Here is a 24,521-nt window from a genome sequence, read left to right as displayed (position 1 = left end):
CCTGTTACTCTGTTTAAGATGGTATCCCCATTAGAAGTGTTAGAATGGGTGATAGGCTGCTTTAGTTCTCTATTAGGCTAACATATGTGTTCACCTAAATAATAAAGTTACCCCACGTATCTTTTAACCTAACGAACTAAAAGTATATGACAGAAAAACTGAGAAAGAAAGGAAAGAAAAAAATGACCCCACTCACCTTTGCTCCTGGTAACCCTGGTAAGCCTGGCTCTCCTTGAGGACCAATGAAACCTGGTTCACCCTTTAAAAAGATAGGCACATGAGGTTGTTATCACTTGACAGCCAGTATATAAACTATTTCCTCCTACTGAGATTTTACTCCTTTGATTGTATACAGCCTTCTTGCTGGCATCCAGCTACTGACTATAACATTAATCAGAATAGGTTTTGATTATGAGAATACTTTGAACAGAGCTTTGGAGAAGCTTTAGAAATGTCTTTATAATTTCCTTTCTCATCTGTTGTCCAGTGGTTCTTACCATTTACCAAAGCCAATTAATTACGTTTGGGCAACTACAGTAGGTAGCCTTTAAGTTAGGCATAAATGATTCCCACATCCTAGTATCACGTCTTTGTGTAATAATACCCTCTGCTTGAGTGTAAATTGGACTTAATGACTCATATCTAAAGAAGAGAATTTGGAAGAAATAACGAGATATCACTCCTGAGACTGTTATGAAAAGACTGTGGCTCCCATCTTGGGGGCCCTGTCTTGTTCTCGCTCATTTGGATCGCTTGCTTTGGGGAGTCCTACTGTGAACATCCCCATGGAGAGGCGTACACGCTGAGGTCCGAGGTAGGCTTGCAACCATGCGTGAGGTTGGGACTGGATGCTCCACTCAGGTGAGACCACAGCCCTGCCTGACAGCCTGGCCGCATCCTCAGAGAAGACACCGATCAGAGGCACCCAGATGAGCTGTGCACAAATTCCTGTTTCTCCAAAATTGCATGATGATTATTTTTTGTTTTAAGTCGCTGTGGTTTAAGGGAGTAAAAATGATATGCAGCAATAGATACCCGAACAGTAGAGGTAGCTAGGGAAAAGATTCAGGAATGTTCATCATAAAAAAAAAATCTCCATCCTTGCCCCACCTGCATAACCTCTTCTCTGCGACCTGGAGGAAACCCAGTTATGGTATAATAAAAAACATATTTGGTCTTGTTTCTGGTTCCTTGCACAGACCTTTCTAAGTCCTCTGAATTTCCTGAGTCATAAGAGTAATAGGAGTATCTTTTTAAATTCTTAACAAGCCCCTTTCAAACCTACCTGAGTTTATAAGGTGACTCTTCCTGGGCCCCTAGATAGCTTCAGGATAGGGGCTGGGACAAGAAGGTGGAAACTTTCAGCCCTTCCGCTCCTCTTACCATCTCCAGAGAGGGGACAAAGGCTGGAGGCTGAGTTCAATCACCAATGACCAATAATTTAACCTATCATGCCTACAAGGGAACCTCCATAAACATCCCTAAACAAAGGGAATTGGAGACCTTCCAAGATGGCGAGCATATCCACATGCTGGTGGGATCACGCACCCCAACTCCATGGGGACAGAGGCTCCTGACCTCAGCCTGTGTACCTCTTTATTTGGCTGTTCATTTTCATCTTTTATAAAAATCTATAATATTAAGTATGGCCTTTTCTTGAGTTTTCTGAGTAGTTCTAGCAAATTATCAAACTTGAGTTGGGTTAGGAGTGCTGGTTAGGAGTACCCTCAAATTTATAGTTAAGTCAGAGTGCAGGTGGTAACCAGGGGACTCAGGACCTGTGACTCACGTCTGAAGGGAGGGCAGTCTTGAGAGGCTGTCTTTAAACCTATGGAGTCTGATGCCAACTTTGATTAGTTAGTGTCACAACAGGACTGAATCATAAGACACACAGTTGGTGTCGGAGAATCAGAGCTGGATAATCAGTGTTGGAAAAGGCACCACATATTTGGTGTCAGGAAACACCTGAGGCCAGTGTTCATATTTTCTTGAATACCATGAAGTTTTGTTTTCTATTTAAACTCTTGAGCTCAAATGTAAGAGGGTCCAGTTTCCTAAAATTTATAATAAAGTTTTAAAGCAAAAACACCTGAAATGCCTCTGTTCCCATATTTCCTTCTCCTTCTTTCTTCTTTCCTCCCTTCCTTCCTTCCTTCCTTCCTTCCTTCCTTCCTTCCTCCCTCCCTCCCTCCCTCCCTCCCTCCCTCTTTTCTCTCTCTGTCTCCTCATTAGATTATTTCTACAATAGCTGCTAATGTTGATACAGTTGATTTTTGATAAAGTAGTGACATTTCAACATTAGTTTTTGATACTGGGAGTTGAGTTTTTAAAAAACACTATATAAAATTTGGGTATTGGGTGAGCAACAAACTGATATCACCACCACAAAATATATCATATTGATAAAGAACTCAAATGGATTTATCTCTGGTGCTGATGCTCATGGTACTGGTTTAAGAAAGAAACAAGAAGAAGAACTAGTATTTTAGCTTTGTTTTTTGTGAAATTTCTATATCTCTATTCTACCTGTCCTGTACCCTTACACATATTGGAAAGGAGCATCTGAACAAATAATTTTGGGTGGATCTCTTAGTGGTCTAAAATGAAAATCAACTATATTCTGAGAAATCATGATGACTACTCTATTTCTTGTAAAAGAGTTTAACTTGCTATTTTAAACAAAAGAGTAATAAGGAATAGATTTATTTACAAGTAAGATATTTCTCTCAATAGAATTATATATATATAAACATACAAATATTCCCTTTCTACCCTCAAGAAGACAAGCTGTATTAAGTCAATGTGTACTGTTAGTAATGGCTTACTGTCACGGAAATACAATTCAAGTTAATTGGTTGAAAGTTTACATGTAGAAAAGACTTTTGCATATCTTCAAGTAGAAACAAAATTATCTCACTCCTTAGCAAAGCAATTAGAAGCACTATTAAAGCATATTAATAAAAGGGAAGAAAAAAGCAAATGTTGCAAAAATGTATTTCTTATTCATATTAGTGCTTAGTATAAAAAGATGAAGCATGCAGTTTCTTTTTTTAAAACTTTTTTTAAAATAATTTTTTAATTTATTTAATTCTTATTCTGAAGCATGCAGTTTCATAACTCACAAATAAATAAATAAGGCTTTGTGATTTCAGTGGCTAGACAGAAGTGTTTTTTTTCCCTTCATTTTTGGAAAACAGAACATATATTAAATTCTTCTGAGTAAATGTATAAAAAGTTCCTCCAAACAGAATGGTCATAGGAAAAAAGTTAAGGAAGCATCTACCTGTCCATACACTTATTTATATCAATTTATTCAAGGGCAAAATAGCATACTTAACTTTAGGGTCACTGACTTATGTTTATTTAATTCCAGAGCTCTCAGCGACTTTAGAGACATTAGCTCCACCCTCTCCATGGAGAGGAAATAATCATTGGTTTCTTCTTTGTCTCAGGCTTGAAAGACTACTATTAAAGAAAATAAGGCATAAATATGTCCATTCATGATCCTGACTGAGCTGGTTGGGTCTGTTTCTTACCCTCCTAAGCTTATAGCTTATTAGTGTACGGAGTAGGAAAAGTTCATTGTCATGGTTTCAGATTCCACATGTCACCCAACCTTTAAAAAAATGACCACTTATGGAGTTAGGGTACTATTAAAGAATACTCCTAATTTTGTGAAAAGGTTTTATTAAAATAATCTTCCCTTATCCAATGACATATCTGTATAAGACTGGCTTTCATATATATAGAAAGTTTTGTTTATATATATAATATATATATGTATATATTGATTATGCTATTGCAGTTGTCCCATTTCCCCCCCTTTATTCCACTCTGCCCTGCATGCCCGCTCCCACCTGCATTCCACCCCTTTAGTTCATGTCCATGGGTCATATATATGTTCTTTGGCTTCTACATTTCCTATACTATTCTTAACTTCCCCCTGTCTATCTTCTTCCTACCATTTATGCTATTTATTCTCTGTACATTTTTCCCCTTCTTTGCACCCATTGCCACACTGATAACCCTCCATATGATCTCTATTTCTGTGATCTGTTCCTGTTCTAGTTGTTTGCTTAGTTTGTTTTCGTTTTTGTTTTAGGTTTGGTTGTTAATAACTGTGAGTTTGTTGTCATTTTACTGTTCATATTTTTTATCTTCTTTTTCTTAGATAAATTCCTTTAACATTTCATGTAATAAGGGCTGGGTGACGATGAACTCCTTCAACTTGACCTTATCTGGGAAGCACTTTATCTGCCCTTCCATACTAAATGACCATTTTGCTGGATAGAGTAATCTTGGATGGAGGTGCTTGCTATTCATGACTTTGAATACTTCTTTCCATCCCCTTCTTGCAGCAAGGTTTCGTTTGAGAATTCAGCTGACAGTCTTATGGGCATTCCTTTGTAGGTAACTGTTTCCTTTTCTCTTGATGCTTTTAAGAGTCTCTCCTTCTATTTAATCTTGGGTAATGTAAGTATGATGTGCCTTGGTGTGTTCCTCCTTGGGTCCAAATTCTTTGAGACTCTCTGAGCTTCCTGGATTTCCTGGAAGTCTATTTCCTTTGTCAGACTGGGGAAGTTCTACTTCATTGTTTGTTCAAATAAGTTTTCAATTTCTTGGTCTTCCTCTTCTCCTTCTGGCACCCCTAGGATTCAGATGTTAAAACATTTAAAATTGTCCTGGAGGTTCCTACACCCTCCTCATTTTTTTGAATTCTTGTTTCTTCACTCTGTTCTGGTTGAATGTTTCTTTCTTCCTTCTGGTCCGCACTGTTGATTTGGGTCCCAGTTTCCCTCCCAGCACTGTTGATTCCCTCTACGCTTTCCTTTATTTTGCTTAGCATAGCATTCATTTTTTTCATCTAATTTGTGACTATATTCAAGCATTTCTGTGAGTATCCTGATTACTAGTGTTCTGAACTGTGCATCTGATAGGTTGGCTATCTCTTCATCACTTAGTTGGATTTTTGGGGAGCTTTGATCTTTTCTTTCATTTGGGCCATTTTTATTTTGTTTTGGAGTGCCTTTTACCTAGTAAGGGGCAGAGCCTTAGGTGTTCACCAGGGTGGGCAACACACATCACTGCGTTGTGACAGTGTGTGGGGGAGGGTTTCGAGAGGGAATGATGTCACTTGCTTGGCTCTCTGCCAGCTTTCAGTCACTTCCCCTCACTACCCTCAATCAAATTTGGCCCTTCTGGTGCTGACTCCTGGGTGGGTAGGCTTGTGTACATTCTAGGACCCTGTAGGTCTCTCTAACAAACTCTCCTGTGAAGCTGGGAGTTTGTCCTGCCACTTCACCCCCCACAGGTGTTTTCAATCAGAGGTTTGAGACTTTATTTCCTCCACCCTGGAGCCCTCTGCTGCGTGGTCTGTCTCACTCCTGGTTTATCTGCTTGTGAATGTGGGACTGCCCAGTCCATAATCCACTGCCTCACTGGGTCCACCAGCCACAGCCTTGCCTGCCCCAGTCCTCCAGTCACTGCCTTGCCAAAGTCCTCTCTGCCCTGCTGCCCATCTCCACCCCTCCTGCCAGTCTGGAGGAATAGTTCTTCTTTAACTCCGTTGTCGTCAGACTTCCATACAGTTTGATTTTCTGTCAGTTCTGGTTGTTTTTTGTTTTTAAATTTGTCGTTGTCCTTCTTTTGGTTGTGTGAGGAGGCACAGTGTGTCTCCCTACACCTCCATCTTGGCCAGAAGTCTCTCTTTATATATTTTAACCGAAACAACAAATCACAAAAGATAGAATGCAGAAGCAGATACAAAAATCCAGCTATTTTCTATTAAACCAGACATTATAGAGATTTGCATAGAATTAAAAATAACAATGTCTCGCCCTGGCTAGTGTAGCTCAGTGGATTGAGTGCAGGCCTGCAAACCAGACGATCGAGGTTCAATTCCCAGTCAGGGCACACGCCTGGGTTGCAGGCTAGTTCCCAGCAGGGGACCCACGAGAGGCAACCATACATTGATATTTCTCTCCCTCTCTCCTTCCCTTTCCCTCTAAAGATAAATAAAAACAAATCTTTTTAAAAATCACAATGTCTCTTTTCTTGCTTTTTTTGAAGATTGTTAGAGTCCATAAAACATGTTATTTAATTAACACATAACCTATTTTAATTTCTAATACAGAAATATAAATAGATATAAACTACATAAACAAAATTTCAATCCTAATTTGTAAGTATGTAAAGGGGTTTTGAGACAAAAATGTTTGGGAACTCTTGGTACAAAGTTACAAAAGTGAGTTAAAGCCTGACTTTGCAGGTTGAAATCTTTACCCGCGAAATAACAGAAGATTCTGGCATCATTAGGAGTGGATTAGTTAAGACTTATTACAAGATAAAACTTCTGGCCAAGATAGAGGCGTAGCTGGAAATACTGTGCCTCCTCTCACAACCAAATTTAAGGACAACAAAGATTTAGAAACAAAAACACAACCAAAACAGACAGAAAATTGAACTGTACTGAAGTCCAACAACAACAAACTATTCATCTAGACCGGTAAGAGGGATGGAGTTGGTGGCCAGAGGAGAGGGGTCCCGGCCGAAAAAGGCAGTAGTTGGTGGACTGGGCACAGGGACAAAATGAGCAAGGCCAGTAAGGCTTGAAAGGTGGCTGGCTGACTGTAGTTACACATCTGCATGGAGATAAACCAGCAAAAAATGGGCAGTGAGACAGACCATGCAACCCAGAGCCCTGATGCCAGGAAATAAAGCCTAAAAGCACCGATTGGAAAAACTTTCAGGGGTTGAGGTGCTGGGAGAGCCTCCCAGCCTCATAGGAGAGTTCGTTGGAGAGAGACCCACAGGGTCCTAGAGTGTACACAAGCCCACCCACCCAGGAACCAGCACCAGAAGGGCCCAATTTGCTTGTGGGAAGCAGCAGAGGGGACCAAAATCTGAGAGAGAGCCCAACAAACACCATCGCTCCTTCTCTGACCCCATCTGCAGTCACAACCCAGCAACTAGGTAGAACCACCCTGGTGAACACCTAAGCCTCTGCCCCTCATATGTAACTGGCACCAACAGACCAAAACATTATGGCTCAAGCAGAAGAACAGCTCAAAGCCCCAGAGCCAATTCTTCCAAGCAACAAAGAGATAGCCAATCTATCAGATACACAGTTCAAAATACTGGTGATCAGGATGCTCACAGAACTGGTTGATTTTAGTCACAAATTACATGAAAAAATGAGTGCTACACTAAGTGAAATGAAGCAAAATGCACAGGGAACCAATAGTGATGGAAACAAATCTGGGACTAAAATCAATGGAGTGGACCAGAAGGAAGAAAGAAACAATCAAACAGAAAAGAATGAAGAAACAAGAATTCAAAAAAATGAGGAGAGGCTTAGGAACCTCCAGGACATCTTTAAACATTCCAACATCCGAATTATAGGGGTACCAGAAGGGGGAAAGAAACAGCCACGAGTGGAAAATGTATTTGAACAAATAATAAAGGAGAACTTCCCCAGTCTGGCAAAGGAAATAGACTTCCAGGAAATCCAGGAAGCTCAGAGAGTGCCAAAGAAGTCGGACCCAAGAAGGAACACACCAAGGCACATCATAATTACATTAACCAAGATTAAAATGAAGGAGAGAATTCTAGAAGCAGTAAGAGATAAGGGGACAGTTATCTACAAAGGAGTGCCTGTAAGACTGTCAGCTGATTTCTCAAAAGAGACCTTATAGGCAAGAAGGGGCTGAAAAGAAGTATTCCAAGTCATGAGATCACTAGGAGATCGCTAAATTGGAAATCACTCACATGTATTTGTCTAAGCAGACAGAGTGAGATGCAATAGAGGAAATTTGCTCTACAAGGAAATGAAGCTTTTACATTACTTTTAATGAAGAAACAACTAAATCTAAAGGATTTTTCCCCCAGGCAATTACCTGAATTAGAAAATTCAAATTATAATGTCAACGAGTCATTATAGGAACAAAATGGGAGACACAAGGCAGAGACACTTTGACAAGAGCAGGTGGTGGCCACTGTGATCAGGAAAACATTGCTTTACACAGGTAAACAAGAAGTAAAATAGCTTTATAATCAAAGTGAAAACAATTAAATATGATTTTTTTCTTTTTATTTATTTATCTTTTGAGGGGAAGGGAAGGAGAGAAGGAGAGAAATATCAATGTATGGTTGCCTCTTGTGGGTCCCCTGTTGGGAACCAGCCTGCAACCCAGGCATGTCCCCTGACTGGAAATTGAACTGCGATCATGTGGTTCGCAGGCCTGTGGCTCAGTCCACTGAGCTACACCAGCCAGGGCTAAATATGATGTTTTCTAAAAAAACATTAATCATTTCAGTTTATGATATGTTAGAGCTTCTTTTGAATGACAACAAAACAAATGTCTAAGAAAGGTGCGGGGAAGGCAAAGCCTTGAAGGAATGACAGAACGGGCAGACGTAAGAGGGAGGAAGGCGAAAGGGTGAGGAGGAATGGGGAGGAACAAGCATCTCAACATTTTTATTCCTCTCCCATGGCCCTACCAAATTGAATCCAGGTTTAATCTGCTGTGTTTCCCCCCTCCCCACACAGGTTCTAGAAATTAGGTTTACCCTTGGTGTCAAACAGAAAAAAAAACAATATATTTAACTCTTAAAATAAATACGAAGGTATGATTTAACCAAAGCCTGGAGAGAAAATAATATATCCTATTTATCAAAACCCTTAATACAATCTAAAATGTTAATCACTCAAACACAATGAATAGCTGGCACCATATTTTACTACCCAAGCCACATGCTAATCGATGATTAAATGGTTGTCAGAGAAATAGAAATCTCAGCTCTGTTAGTGGTATTATAACATGGCATGAATGCAACATCAAAGTCAAAAATGAAGAAAAATTTGGTCTTATCTTGGATGTTGCATCTGGTTTCTTCATGAGTTGTTTCATGATTTCTGCCCTTTGTTTACCCTCCACGTTAATTAATTAGCTCAGCACCAGAGTTAATAACCCAGGTTTCAACACCAAGACTGTAATAAGACTGTAAAGACTGTGTGGAGCTAGTAGGAAAGACGTGGTTTTGGCAACTAAACTGGGATTCAGGTTGGCAGCAGATAGGCTGTGAATTCAGAGTGAAGCACACTACAGTCAGCCTAGTAGTGAGCTGCTGGAAGGGGTGGCAGCCACAGGCAGGCTCATCTGAAAAACCTCACCCACGTTGCTAATCTGATGAAAGCTCTAAATAGTCAGGGCACATAAAGAAGTCTTTCTGCATCTTCACCGATTAGATCTTCACCTGACCAATTTGGGTGGGCCTAATCATTTCACATCTGCCTTTCCAACCACAGCTAACCATTTCGGCAGCTACAACTTTGGTCTTGTAGTATGAAGCTCACTGAAAACAAGCCATAGTAACTGATGTGTACTATATTTGAATAATTATCCTGTTTTTTCACCCCAAAATTCCCTTATTGATTAGAGTGGCAGTATTAGAGCTCTCTCTTTCTTCTCTGGTTTCTTCTATAAGTCAGCAATATTCACTCTAAGATAAAATGAAGATACCACACAGACAAGCTTTTGCCTGAAGTCACTTTTGCTCAACTCATTTGCTATTAGTTTTTAAAAATTTAGACAGCCTATGGAGGTAGCTTAAACTCTGTGTATTCTGGTAAAAAAACAACCCCCAAACAAAATAAAAACCTCAGATCAATGCAAACCCTTACCATATTTACAAATGAAGAGGGCAACAAAACCTGGCCTTCTGTATTACAAAAAGGCCAGTGAAGGCCAGGTTTGGTTGAATATGCTTTAAGAAATTGACCTTTATGAACTCTAACAATGACCATCAAAGCTCTCATTAAGTCTTAGAACTCCATAATAAAATCTGGACCAATTTTTCTTCAAACCCACATTTATTCATAGCAAGAAAATATTTCAGATGACCTCACTTTATCTTTTAAATGGCTTTTTTGGGACAGTTCACCTAACACTCTTTCTGTTAAATTTACATAAAGGATGTCCTTCATATAGACAAGAAGAGTCAACAAATACGGAAATGGGATTATTACTCAAGGTAAAAAAAGGAGACAGCTTCACTCACACAGAAATGGCTCACCAGGTGTTTCCCTATAAACTTCCAGAACTTAACATCTGTTACATAGAAGATTGGCCAGAAAGTCCTAACTGATTAGCTCTTGCCCACAGAAAAATCTCTGGTTTTTCATTTATTACCATTTGTTTTATTTTTATAAGTCATTATCAATTAAAGAAGTAAAAGATATCATTTTTAGCCTGTCTTTTAAAAAACCCTTTAATATACCAGCTTAAACTAAGTTATGTTTTTCCATGATATTTATGACTCACAAGCAGATCGAATTTTAATTGCTGCCCCCCCGCCACCCCCCCCAAAGCAGTACAACAGGGCTTGAAAAATATGTGCTGGTTTGCCTGGGTGCAAAAAGCATCACCAATAATTTTGATTAATGGGACTTGACACTGAATGCATTAGCCACACAATATTCTTCTTGCTTAAAGGCTAATTAGAATTCAAGTCAGCATGATGCCTACTTTCGAGGATTACAGCAAGAACATTTGTTGTAATAAGAGCCTGCAGGCAGCCAGTTTTGGTAATGATTGATTTGTAAAATTATTGAGGGGAAGAAAATGAGAAAGTAGAGACTATCCCCCAAACACTTAATTTTCCTTAAGGATCAAATTTGAGTACAAATTAAAACATCTTGGTGGCTATGAGGAAAATGAACTACCATAGGCGGTTTATTTAAAATCCAGAAAACATACCTTTCTGACTTTTTTTCTTAACAGGATTACATCATGAAAGTACATTTGATGTATTTATCGGAGGTTTTATTCTGGCTTCTAAAAATCTCTGATTTCTGGTTGTACGAGCTCCGTAACTGGGCTTGTAAATTATTCAACTGCTCAGACACACTTCGTGTGAGCAGCAAATAATTTTAAGAAACAACAACATAATGTTAGCCTTTTAACCAGTGTTTCTTTTTTTTTTTCTTTTAGGAATTCATTTCATATCCTATGTTATTTCCTAAAAGTTTCCTTTGCTATTTTTAAAATGTGATTTGGTGTTTCTGAGGAAGGAACCTCATCTCTAGTAGATTTAGGACATACGTTTCTGTTAGGTTACTGAGTACTACATTTAATTGTAAGGATGCCAAAGTAAATGTTCCCACCACCTGTGAAAGTTAGACTTTATGTGATTTAGAGTCAAAGATGATTTCATGTAATGTGGTATAAAGAGTTAGTTACTGTCTCATAATGTCTCAATTCTCAAGTTCATGATCTAAATGTCAAAGTTTCATTAATGGGGAAGCCAGAGCAAAAATATCAAGCTTTGAGAGAAAAATACTACAAAAACTTCTTTGCCATCTGAGTAATTTGGTGTAATTTTTACCATAGTAAAAAATTACTATAGTATGTATATCTACTGTAGTAATTCTACTGTATTATATAATTTTTTTCAATTTATTTTCTGAAAATGAGATAAACTGGTAGTCTATGTTGAAAGGGGAAAAACAAGCATTAAAAATCGAAATTTGTAAAAATTGTCTTGGGCCGGACATCACCACGACCGGGGCCTAGAAAATTTCTTCACTAAATTGTCAAGTTTTCCTTTTGCTTTTCACGTGAACGGCACTGGGAGGAACTCAGTGCCATGTCTTACGCCCAGGACATTCTGTCCCCATCTTTTGCTCCTAGAACAGATTTCAGTGACAGGAAAAGGGGAATAGTGTGATGCTGTGTTTCGAGAGAACGTGGTTATCTGACTGCTCTTAAAGATAACACTCATCTATCGCTGAACAGGAGTTTGCAGAATTTATATCCATTAACCTGGCTTTATGTTCTTTAGTTTAAAATTACTCACATGAGGAAAGACAGGATACATAACAGGTATGCAACCAATGTTTCTTTTTTTTTTTAAAAAGAGGGTTCATGCCTGAAAGACCATCATGCAGTTCTTTTTTTTTTAAGATTTTATTTATTTATTTATTTTTAGAGGGGAAGGAGAGAGGGAGAGAAACATCAATGTATGGTTGCCTTTTGTGCGTCCCCTGCTGGTAGTTAGCCTGCAAGGAACCGGCCTGCAACCCAGGTATGTGCCCTGACTGGGAATTGAACCGCGATCGTCTGGTTCCCAGGCCTGCGCTCAATCCACTGAGCTACACCAGCCAGGGCCCGCAACCAATGTTTCTAATATTCTGAGCTGCTCTAAGAGAAAGAGATAACAATAGCTAAAATTTATATAGCATTTAATCTATGGCGATATTTTAGGAGCTACGCATATATGAGTTCATTTTTTCCTCACAATAACCCTCTGCGTTCTGTCCAATGACGATCCTCATTTTATAAGAAAACATGATGATGCAGATTCACACCCTGGTGGGGAAGGGCTGGCGGGACCAGGATCTGCAGACTGGTGAGCTGGCTCTGCAGTCGGGGCTCCGGTTGCCTGCTCTGTACTCCTTTATCACCAGGGACATGCAATCATACTAACAGGGCTAAGTAATGTATTTACATTTTCCAAAATAACTGTGGAGATAATTTTTTTAAAAACTGGAACTTTGAATCTTCCTCTTTCACGTGATATCAGAAAAGCTCGCTACAAGTTTCACCCTTGAAAAATATATTGGCAGGCTTGTTTATAAAAATCATTCTCGGAGCTCAAATCGTATTGCAGAAGATCAATGTCTGCATGGCACATTGTGCGTCATTTAATTTTCCCAGCTGAACATCTCCACACTCTATGGACCATGAATGCATGACACGGGAATTCCAAATGCCTTCCACATGGTGAGAGGACTTTCCAGTATTTGTGCAGGAAGCTGGAGAGTAATTCGAAATTAAGTTATGCCTGTTCTTGGTGACTTTTATTATGTATGCCTAAGGCACTAGCACTTTTCTCTGAGTGGGACTCCGAGGTGATAGATGAGTCTGCTGTCTGTATTTAGGCGCTTTGCTCATTTCCTGAGGGCTGCGTGGAAGGCATTTGGATGCTCATTAAGTTTCCAGCCATTCCCCAAGCACAACAGGTGGCAAATCAAAGCTTCCCTGGCATGTCATGGCTGATTTCCTCAACGTCTCGGAAACAACGGATGGCATTTGCATGCCCTCTGGAGTACCAGCAGATAAGACGGAGACGAATAGCAACAGAAGTATTTCCAGAGCATAAACAAACACACAAGTCCAGGGAGGTTCTTCCTACCATATTTTGTTTCACCTTTTAAATATGGTTATTCTTTCAAACTGTGAAATCATGATTAAGTCTCCTATGGTTAGCTACCTAATAAAAGCAGGTATATTAAAGAAATAAAAACACCCCAACTTAATGAAGCTGTATCATTAAATTACAAGCTTTCAACTCTACATTTGTAAATACTAAGCGAGTACTAATGACTATGATGTGCTCTTAAATTGTCTCTTTTTACAAATATGCTTACGTATACTGAAAACCTGCTACATTATAAGGAAAGCATTATCATTCGCATCCTGAATAGAGAAGAGAAAGCTTATTTGTCCAAAAATAGAATCCGTAATTTAAATAAAATATTAGAGTTACCCAGCAGTACTTGGTAATTATACAGAAAAGGTTTTGTCATTACCATCTTGTCATTGTAATCAATATCAAGGACAGAAAAACAACAATATCAGTTCTATGATCACGACAACATTCGTCTGGCAATTGCCTCTGACCTTAGGGATAAAAGCATTTGCTGGAGGTGACAAATCACCAACCTCTTTCCCAATTTTAAAAAGTTTGAAACATTCAGATTAGTCCACAGAGGAAACTATTTTCATGGTGCAGGATACTTTTCATGGTGGAGGACATGAAATCACTAAAAGGTAATAATAACAAAATAGTAGTAATTGAAATTATTTGCTTGTTTTAGACAGATAAACCCTCAACACCTTCGCCCTATATACCCTCTCTCAACAAGAAAGGGCCCTGTGCTCAGGAGCAGGGGCAACTGTATTGCCACACAGCACGACTGCGGATCCTGCCGTGGACTTGGCATTGGCAGCCTGCAGTCATGTGCTGCGGCAAACCCGGGCTGGGCCCTTCCCAAATGCCACTCCCTTTAAATGCCTTCCTCTACTTAGAATTCTACAAGGTCCTTTATAATTAGTGCTGAATATGACTTTTTAAATTTGTTGTAAAATTCTACGATCTGCCAATCATTTTTTTAAAGTTTCTCTTTAAACATGTGTGAGAATTAATAAGAAACTGCCACACATTATAATATGAAATCACATATTAACTTATGAAGTCACCTTTTGCTAATTAACTAATGATAAGGAAATAACTTTGGCTTTTTAGTAAACTATTGTCACAGACTATGCTTTTTCATTGAAGAAGCCAAGGCCTCATCATATTGTAAAAACACACATCTGAACTTCTGCCCACCAATGCAAAACCAGCAAACACAAAGCAGGACCAAAATTTCTGAGTGCCAGACTAGAAGACATAGCTTTCATGTCTGTTAATTACATTAATTGCATAAAATGCACTCATAAAATATTATATATGACACCATATGTCAGGGAACCCAATAATTTGACATATTTATTCTAAAATCAAATCATTTTCTGCAATGCATTTTAAACACAACCTTCATAAAACAGCGTACACGGCCCTCACACTGAAATGAGGAATACTGACTGTAGGACCATCTGATGTATACTGGAGATAAAGTCAAACCTCTATGAGATGAGAATGATGTAAGGACAAATCTACTCGCCTCACATTACCCTATCAAACAGTTCTGGAATTTAGAAAAGAACTATAAAATAAGAAGCTGACTTTAAAGAGTAACTACAGTTAGGACAGTAAAACTTCTAAGTCTTCTCAGTTGCCATGTGACAAATTTTACACAATTAAAAAATATTTAACATTTTTAGATGGTTTAAATATATGTAAAACAATGTTTGAAACTAACCCTTAAGCAGTTATTTCAAAAAATACATAAAAAGCTTATGGGAATAGTATGTGGGTCAAAATACTTGAGTAAAATGATTTATACTTTCCAATAAGACTTATTGACAGAAAGTGGAAGTGCAAAACATTTTAGGGGGGTTACTGTAAGGCATGAATCATCAAAACAGCTGTCTAAATGTTAGATTTATGGGGATATGAAGACTCTGATTCTAGTAAAAATCTGATAAGATCTTAAGACTAAAACTAAATGTGAAGGTAGACATTCTAGACTTTAAAGAATTCCTATGACTTCAAATGCAGTGGTTTTTATATTTACTTAATTAAGGGGCACAGTAGGTTACATAGCATAATATACAGTCCAGATAGCAATGGAAAACTTTGAAAAATACCTGTGCTTAATTTTTAATCCAAAATTTAAGGTTGAGATGGCAGGTAAGTGTTTAAGGAGGAGAGCTATATTTTCAGATTTCATTTTCCCCCTTGTCTTCCTGTGGTTTTGGTCACTCTCACAATTACAGTTCTGTTCTAAGAAGCCAAGACTGTCAGTGCAGTATTTACCTTTATCCCAGGAAGTCCAGGAAGCCCAGGAAGCCCTGGTTCACCCTACACAGGAAAATCACACAACATTATAGAACAATAACACTCAGACACAGTCTCTGGAGAAAGCATGGCAAATGGTCCTAGCTGAATACTTGCCATCTATATACATATACTGTCTCTTTTAAAGAACTTTGGTGAGACTACGCAGTTCAGTCAACTCTTGATTCAGAAATTGGTTGACCATTTTGCAGATTTTTGAGTATTTTCCCTTTCCCTGCCAGTTCACTACTCACTGGCATTTCTACCAGAAGGCAAGAAAGAGAAGTAAAAGGATAATGAACCCCCATATTTTATTACTTCCTGGTAAATGATTTGCTAGCGAGGCTGAAGCTCTTTGCTAAAATGAGGATTATGTGTGAATCTCAGTAATGCCTCCTAGTCTAGTGCTCTTACCTCAGATAATCAAGAGTTGGCTGTATGAACAGATGGTTACGTGAAAACAATACACATTAAAAGTCGTGCTCACTTAAAAGTATGGTAAGATTTCTTTTCCATTCCTGAATGATGAGAAGATAAATGCATGGTTAATATTATACTTAAGTCCAGCCCATATTTCTGACAATTGTTGAGTCTGGGTAAACCTGCCTTAGCAATTTAGGGCTAATGGTCCCATGCAGCTGTTCCTGAATCCAGGTTTGAGATTAAGTGGTCCATTCTGGGTGAGCACACTGGAGTCAGGATAAACCTTCTCATTTTCACAGAATGGCCTACATTATTTTAAGTACCAAGTATAGAGACAAGAGGTTACATTACTTAGGAAATCTCTTGAATTCCACTAAAGAAACATAATGGAATTGCTGGAGAAAATGAAAGTCCATTCTGTGTTGGACTAAGGTGACTATTGTGGAAGTAACACTGGAAGGTAAAAGGGTCACACAGATTCACGATGGCCAGTCAGGGGGATGACAGCTATACTAGAAAAGACAGGAGCATCAAACCAGCCACGAAAGTGGTAGATGGCAGCATCTCTTTTCATCTAAATACTCTAACAACCTTCGTTTCAAAGAAAATCAACTGCAGACAACCAGACATTTCATTATTTAACATTAGTTCTTCCAAATTATGAAGAGTCATATCTTGCTCTAGTATTAATTATCCCTACGTGGCTTTCATATGCTGCTCAGTAAGCTGTATGGTTAGACACAGAAAGGACAATGACTTTCCTGACGGTTTGGGTCAAAGGTGCTTCAGGAATGCAAAAGAAAAGTGGTTCTGTCTGGAGCTACCAGGGAAAGTTGGCACTGTGCACAACGACACTGAGATGAGATGAGAGCAGAGAAGAAAGGACGGTCACTAAGAATTTGATATTTCTTTCAAATAATATTTGTCCAACTAAATTAAGCTTCATACAGATACAACATTATACCTTTGATTTTCGTTTTTTCTTCCTACTTTTCCCTTCAATCAATCAATTTAGGGAGATTTAGTCTAAAGGGATTGCATTTATACTTTATCGAGGATTCTCTTTTACTTTTAAAAAAGTGTAAGGCTCTGGAAAATACTAAATTGGAGTAGATACACAACCATAAAAAAGTAAACATAGAGGCGTCAAATCTATAGTTTTGTATTGTTTTTAAAGAGTCCCCTAACACTCAGAACATCCTATTTGAAATATAGGCCATAATCCTTCCTCGGCAGTTCTCACCACACCCTCCCTTCCAACCAAATTAGAAAGATCATGTGACCGATTGAAGCAAGACATACACATGCATACACAGACACACATACACAAACACACATTTTCCAACTGTGAGAAAGGTATATGAGATGTTATGGAACTCTTTGTGATGTAGAGTGAATACTTAGAGACTTTGATCATTTATAATAGTTGTTCCCTGCACTATACTATGAGTGTGTGTTATGTATGTACACATATATAGAGTATGTATGTATGTACATATATACATATGTTATAAATGTACTTATTCATGAACAAGTGTTTCAGGAATTAATATTTCAGACTCTTAGATTTTTATAAATTTTGCATTTTCAAGTTTATGTTAACTTGAAAAGTGATGTCATAAAATCTTATAAAATATTTCATGTTATCCTTTGTGGAACATCTGTATCTTGACATTTTTAAGAACATATTTCTTCCCATGTAAAATTTATATCTTTATACCATGAAGGCTTATCTTCCAATTACTAGTAAGTCAGTTAATTCCTCCACTCTTGCCTACTCCTTGGTTCAGGAGCTTCTCAGAGTTGAGTTTTTGGTCCTGGGTCTTGGGTCCTAATTAAGTAGTTTGCTATTCCATTTGAAGGATACTTATCCAAGTACATTAAACTTCATAAAGATACGTGATACTTCTGCTTTCCTCTCCCTTTCACTCTTTACCCTCCAGGAGAGGAGAGTTTGCTGCCGAAGCCAGAACTCTGGGTTCCTCCCATGTCCCTGTGACGGCGCTCTGTCCTCCTAGGTGGAGTTTGAATGTGAGGGCCCCTTCCAACGGGGACTGAGCAATTTTACTGTTTAAAATTTAAAAATATTCTGTCTTTAATTTAAAATACTTTAAAAAGATGATGGAGAAGTTAGGAAGGGAAGAGTTATGTGGTGAAAAACAATATCTTTTATACATCTACACACTTTATAAACATGTATCCACACTCTAACTCATGTATTCAACATACACTCTACTGTTGAGTCTGTAACAGAAAAAAACCTCTAATGAAATAATGCCTACATTACAAATGGTACTCTAAAGAACAAACCTTTGTACTGCAGAGTAGTACCAGGCAGTGGAGACTGACCAATAGGATTTTCATCCTCTACCTTCTGAGGAATATCCCCAGCCCAAGAGCTTAAGTGCCAGCAAACCCATAACACAGTTTTGCAGTGGTGAGAAAACTGTCTCGAAAGATCTGTTGAATTGATTTTGCAGTCACTTCTGTTTGTCATTTTCTAATCTAAGTAAGCAAGCAAGCATGGACATGCTCTACTTTTAAATCAATGTTGGGTAAGTATTGCCAAACCCAGATATTAGACAAAGAAAGTCATAAACATTGTGGGGAAGTGAGACTGCTTCAGAGGGTAGAATCTGCCCTTAATATTCATGGAAAAGATGCCACTCGCTTCAGGGTGCATGTTTATTCAGACTGGTTGTAAGTTTTTCTCAGTATAATTTAAAACAGGTGTTTAATGAAATATGAAAGAAATCCAAGGCTTCCATGTGTAAACCCACAAAGTTCCAGAAATGAATCTAAAGTATATTTCTAAATAATCATGATAAGGCAATGTTTTATTAAGCAATTGAAAATCAATTAGGACCCTCCACTCTAAAAACAGGGAAGCTATGTGAGATTAGAGGAGATTTGTTTTGTTTTTTAAAAAGACATGACAATCTTGCAGGCATTTCTTTTAGAGTGCCCCAGAATTGAAAAGCAGCTCAAGTTCAGCCTTTAATTTTTACTAAGGGACCTGAAATTAGATCATCTGAGATTAGTTGTTTTTTCAAACCAAAGCAGACCATGGATTTCTGGTAGGACGATATCACTAATTTCAAGTTTTCAAGTAAAGAATCAGCAGGAAATCTTAGGAATTAAAGAGCAAAATGTTCAGTGTTCTGCTGTACTTGCTGGAAAAGTCTCAACTTTGCCTGAAACTGGTCCTAATGAATTGTTATTCTTAGAGTCTTAGTTTCAAGAAGAAAATCTATTTTTAAATTAGAGGAATATTTAAAGAATGTAAAAGACCTCAAAGTTACTTTAATCCCAAGTGTTCAAAACAAAGCAATGATCCTCGCAATGACTTCAGGAATGTGGCAACTATATTTTATCACGTTTTATGGTTCCAAACTATGACAAGGGAATAGTCTCTCTTTCCCTGTACATTAATGAGGTAAAATCTACGTTTCTATTCATTTTTTTCCCTAAAGCATTAGCTACTGCTGGACACAGGCAGGGTCATGATCTTCCGAGATTTAACCTAATGTGGAATTCACATCGATTTGTTAGCTACAATACAGCTGTTATCTCAAACCCGACTGCACTGGGCATCGATGTCCAGATGCTCCAGCAAGAACAGTTGTTTCCTGCCTCAGACTCAAAGGGGAACACAAATCTAAACATATGCACTGCATGTCCTCCAATTTATCATTGAAGTGAAACACAAACAATAAAAATAAATATATATATGTATCTACAGGTCGGTTAGAGTGGTTTGGCTAGTATCTGTAATTAAATTTCACATTTTGAACACACCTCTTTGTATGACTAAACATTCACTGCCCATATAGACACTATTTGCAGAAAAATCATCAGCAGGGAAGTATTTTAAGTGAAAGGAAAAGGAATATAATTTTAAAAGAACTGCCCATCCTTCCCATTGAGACCATTTACAAAGTATTCATTTCTCCTCATGAAAGACAGAAGCATGCAGAGCATCTTGAAACATGCAAGATAAATTGTTGCATTCAACCCACCCGGGCTTTGTTAGTCTCAAACAGCGCAGTATAGGCAGATTTTAGTTCCCAGCATCCTTTTATATGCACAGAGTGCGTTTTCACTTTTGTTATGGTCAGCATCAATGCAAAACAATCAACAACACCCAGCATGCAAAGCAGGAAAACGACATCATTTTGCAATAATTGCTTTCATATTACACAGGTGAATACGAGGCAGTGCAAAGGCCACACTAAAATAAAGATGTTACCTTTTGCCCTGGACGACCAGATTCCCCAGGTTCTCCCTGGCCAAAGAAACCAAAGATGAAAAGGTTAGTCTTACAAGAATTTTCCCAAACCCTTAGGCCTCTGGACATTCTCATGGGAGATGGCCCAGGCTCCTCCATTACATATATTTTATTTACTTTCTTCTGTTACCCTACGTCGCATTAGATACAGCAAAAAAAAATTATTTTTGCTGTGAATATACCTTAAGCTCACATAATAATCCACATTTCCATAAAAACCAATCAGAAAGGGAAAAGTAGCAAGACCTCTTATTTAAGCCTTTATCAGATTTCCAGCAGCTACTTCCTATTGTGTTCGGAAGCTGATAATTGCAAGAGAGCGGGAACAGAGTCATAACTCTCAAAGTTGGTTAAAGGGAAGAGAAACCAGGGGCTTATGAAAAACAGAACTGTATCTCCGGGGGTACAAACTCTTGCAAGGCTAGAATTACCTTAATTCCAGCAGCAGATGATCCAGGGTCCCCCTAAAATGAAACCCATGAGAGATTATTCCACAAGTTATGGACATAGGAAACAGGTAAACACACAGACAGCCATATTGACAGGGGCACTCAAGGGAACCCCACGACTAATGGGCTTAACTAGGCTCCCTAAGACTGTGTATCAAACTGTCAGCTGTTAAGATGTGAACAATTTCTAAGATAAACAATATATTTTCTAAAAACGTAGGTTTACTTGCAATGCAAAATATGTAAGGGCTATTATAGTTTCTGAAGTAAATACAAATATATAAATATGGACCCTTCCCTTCACATACTGCTAAAATTGTGTTCTAAAGCAGTAAGTTATAATTTGGGGATCTGGGCTCGTGGTTTACTCTGTCTCTGGAATTTATTCATGTCAGTGGCTATCATTTAGTGGGGGTTCCCTGACCCTTTCATTCTTCAGAAAGTCAGAGTTCAACAGATGAAGTCAAGGGTTAACGATGCTGAGCCGGAAAAAGCCACGCAGCAGGCCAGCTTGTCTTCCTCGCGAAGCACTGTCCCGGCCATGGCTGGCGCGTTTTCTCGAGCTTCACACTTATTTCATTGTAATACAGTCACCGGAAGGTTACAGGATGATGAATGACTTGTGGGTGACAGGGATGCATGTGAAGTCTGAGAGAAAATCTTGAGATAGAATCTGGTTTTCTAAGAGGCACTGTATTCCATCCACATTTCGTAGAGGCTGGCTACATTTTTTTAGAGTAAATGTGTTATATCTGAGTAGACAGGGCCAAGTGGGAAAGAGTGTGGGATAGTTGAGAAGGCTGCTTTTTTTCTAAAATCAGGCCAGCAAAAGGCCAGCATTTGCAAGCTCCTTCCAGGTCTCCATCCCATGAACTCCAAGGGAGAATAGTGAGTTTTTGGAAACCATCAAGAAAACAGAAATAGGCACAAGGAAGAAGTATCTCCTGTTGGGATCTCTCCTTGGCTGTCACATCTGTGTAAGTGCTCAAGCAGCTCCTGGGGTCTATTTCCTTGTTCTGAATCTAGGAAGCTGCTCATTGGTCTCATTTAGAGAAACATAAGGCCTCAGGCTTCTGTACACGGAGTCTCTGTTTCTGTCCCTCGATTCTTTCCCCCTGTCACTTCTTCCTATGGCCGGCACCTCCTCTTTCTTCAGATCTTGACTGAGTGGCTTTGTCTCAAATAACCCTCCACCAAACAACCAACCTAGATACATGACCCTCATGCGCACATTGCACTGTGCAGCGTAGCTTACTATGTAATTATGCATTTATTTATGTTTTCTCCCTATTCTTTGTGTGTCCATACAGGAGACAATGACACTCAATGTCTGTTTTTTTGTTTATGGATGGTGAGCACTGAATCATTTTATTAAAGATTTTATTTACTTATTTTTAGAGAGAGGGGAAGGGATGAAGAAAGGGAGAGAAACATCGATGTGCAAGATACATTGATCGGTCGCCTCTCGCATACCCACAACTGGGCATCTGGCCCGCTACCCAGGCATGTTCCCTGACTGGGAATTGAAACATCACCCTAGCGGTTCACAAGTTGGCACTCAATCCACTAAACCATACCAGCCAGGGCTCAGTGTCTATTTTTATTCAGTGCCTGGCCCATAGTATATTCTTGATACATACATATATGGCGAATGAACAAATCTCAAAAAGAATGTTTTAAGCAAGTTAGAAGGATCAAAATTTTAAAAATAGAACTGTGGAAGAAAATAAAAAGCTTAGGAAAGATAAGGAAATAAGAAATTAGCTTATGAAGAAACTGATGTATGTGTAAGTTTCTTTGACATCTGTAATTATTATTATCCAAGGAAAAATTAAAACATGATGAGACATAAAGAAGAAGACCAAAAGTATTGTAGAATGACCCTTATTTCTCTTCCTGGGCATTCACAATCTAGTTCCACATGAGAAGTAAAATAAATATGACTAATAAGATAATGCTTCTAACTGCTTCTACTGAATCAAGTCTGAAAGCCATAGACACCAATGAATCAAGTTTGCAAGATTTTGCACAAAAAGACCTTTGTATTCATAGAAGCAATTTTAACTTGGCTAAGTCCCTTCTTTCATCTCATTTATACCTCACAAACCTCCCAAGAGTTAGGGCAGATATTCCTGTTTTCATCGAAGAGATGAGGAAATTGAAGCAACCAGAGGTTAAGTGAATTTTGGACTCCCTAGACTCTTTTGTCATAAGAAAAGAATTATTGGTTTATTTCATTTTGACAACAGGACATGAGATTGTAGTAAAATGGTAAATAAAGGCAGTTGCTTGTATTAACTGTGGTTTAAACATGTTTTTCCAGTGTTTTAACAGACAGTGGCTAGATAATCCACTAATGAGAATAAAGACTAGATTTAATACTCACAGAAAGTAGGTGGGGAAAAAAGACAGTTTCCTGAAAGGCTGATTTGTTTGTGCAAATTGGAGCCATTTGATGGACAACTATGAGTGATATTTTAATTCTCTTCTTAAAAAATTAGAACTGTGAAATCTCAAAGAATTTTTATAACTTTTAAGTGGGAAAGCAACTGCTGGAAGGCATTCATAAGTTAAACATATTAAAGGATAATGCTGCAAGAAGTGGAAATAAAAGTCAGTGTTTATAATTCCCATTCTGCAAACAGTGAAAATGAATACAGGATAAAAGTAGGAAAAAAAGTCACAGTGTCTTAAGTATACTCTTGGCTTCACAAATCAGCTGGTTTGGAAATAAAAGTTTTCACAGGGTAAATCATAAATGGGGAAAAATACTTTGAGAAGATACTTGAGGTAAATGAATTTGACTTTACTATTTTATCACTCAAGCACAGCAAGTCCTGTTTTTACTTGTGATCATTTTCAAACACAAAGCTTGGAATATAATTATACTATGAAGTCTGTCTGAAAAAAGTCCAGCCATTGTTAACATAATGAGGACAGTTTGCATGCCATCAGTGTCACCTGGTGGCCCAGGAGAGTGGATTGGAATGTGGCTGTGTGAACAATGACGACTTCACTGTACTAGTCAGTGGGGGCAGTAGACGCTGTTGAGTGAGCATGTGCACAATATGGCTATCTCATTCAAAACGACTGAGTGAGTAGAGCAACAAATCTGCTTCAAATTTTGTGTTAAGCCTGCACATTTCTCTGTGGAAACCATTTAGATGATTCAGAAGGACATACCTATGAGCAACTGGTGACTGGCAGCTTTATCACAACAATGTGCCCACTCATGCATCCCTTCTCCTACAGAGTTTTTGGTGAAACATCAAATCACCCAGGTGACTCAGCTCTCCTACAGCTTAGATTTGGCTCCCTGCAACTTCTGGCTTTTCCCAAAAGTAAATCACCATTGAAAGGGAAGACATTTCAGACTGTTGATGATATTCAGGAAACAGGATGGGGTGGCTGATGGCAATTAGGAGAACTGTATGAGGTCCCAAGGTGCCTACTTTGCAGGGGACTAGGGCATCATTGTCCTATGTACAATGTTCCCTGTATCTTGTATCTTCTTCAATAAATGTCTCTATTTTTCATATTACATAGCCAGATACTTTCTGGACAGGCCTCACATGTATGTGTTAATCAAGTCTATGTGTATATATAAAGTGAATGTGGCCATATTTCTATCATTCACTAATTTGTTCAATAGTATTTACTGAGTACCATCCATATTCTGAATGCAGGAGTACTAGGGGCTAGAAGACAACAGTGAGCAATACAGCTACAATCCCACCCTGGTCCTGTGCATACGATAATCATTTACTTATACATGTATACAAAAGTGTCACTGACTGAAAGCATGAACGATACCTTCCTTTCATTAAGAAAAACCTGGGACAGGAAGAGATTCTCAT

At 38.5% G+C, this 24,521-nt stretch overlaps 1 protein-coding gene across 1 annotated transcript in view; it reads right to left on the bottom strand.

Annotated features, from left to right (window-relative positions):
* The window catches only part of COL25A1 (collagen type XXV alpha 1 chain), a 483,313-nt gene that overhangs the window by 38,512 nt on the left and 420,280 nt on the right, over positions 1 to 24,521 (bottom strand). Inside the window, 3 exon segments of the mRNA XM_037031923.1 lie at positions 197 to 259; positions 20,177 to 20,212; positions 20,647 to 20,679. Coding sequence (XP_036887818.1) covers positions 197 to 259; positions 20,177 to 20,212; positions 20,647 to 20,679 — 132 coding nt within the window.

Source organism: Sturnira hondurensis, unplaced genomic scaffold (assembly GCF_014824575.4).
Source record: "Sturnira hondurensis isolate 20B ecotype Veracruz unplaced genomic scaffold, ASM1482457v3 Scaffold0021214, whole genome shotgun sequence".
Lineage (NCBI taxonomy): Eukaryota > Metazoa > Chordata > Mammalia > Chiroptera > Phyllostomidae > Sturnira > Sturnira hondurensis.
This window is presented reverse-complemented; position numbering and strand designations above follow the sequence as displayed.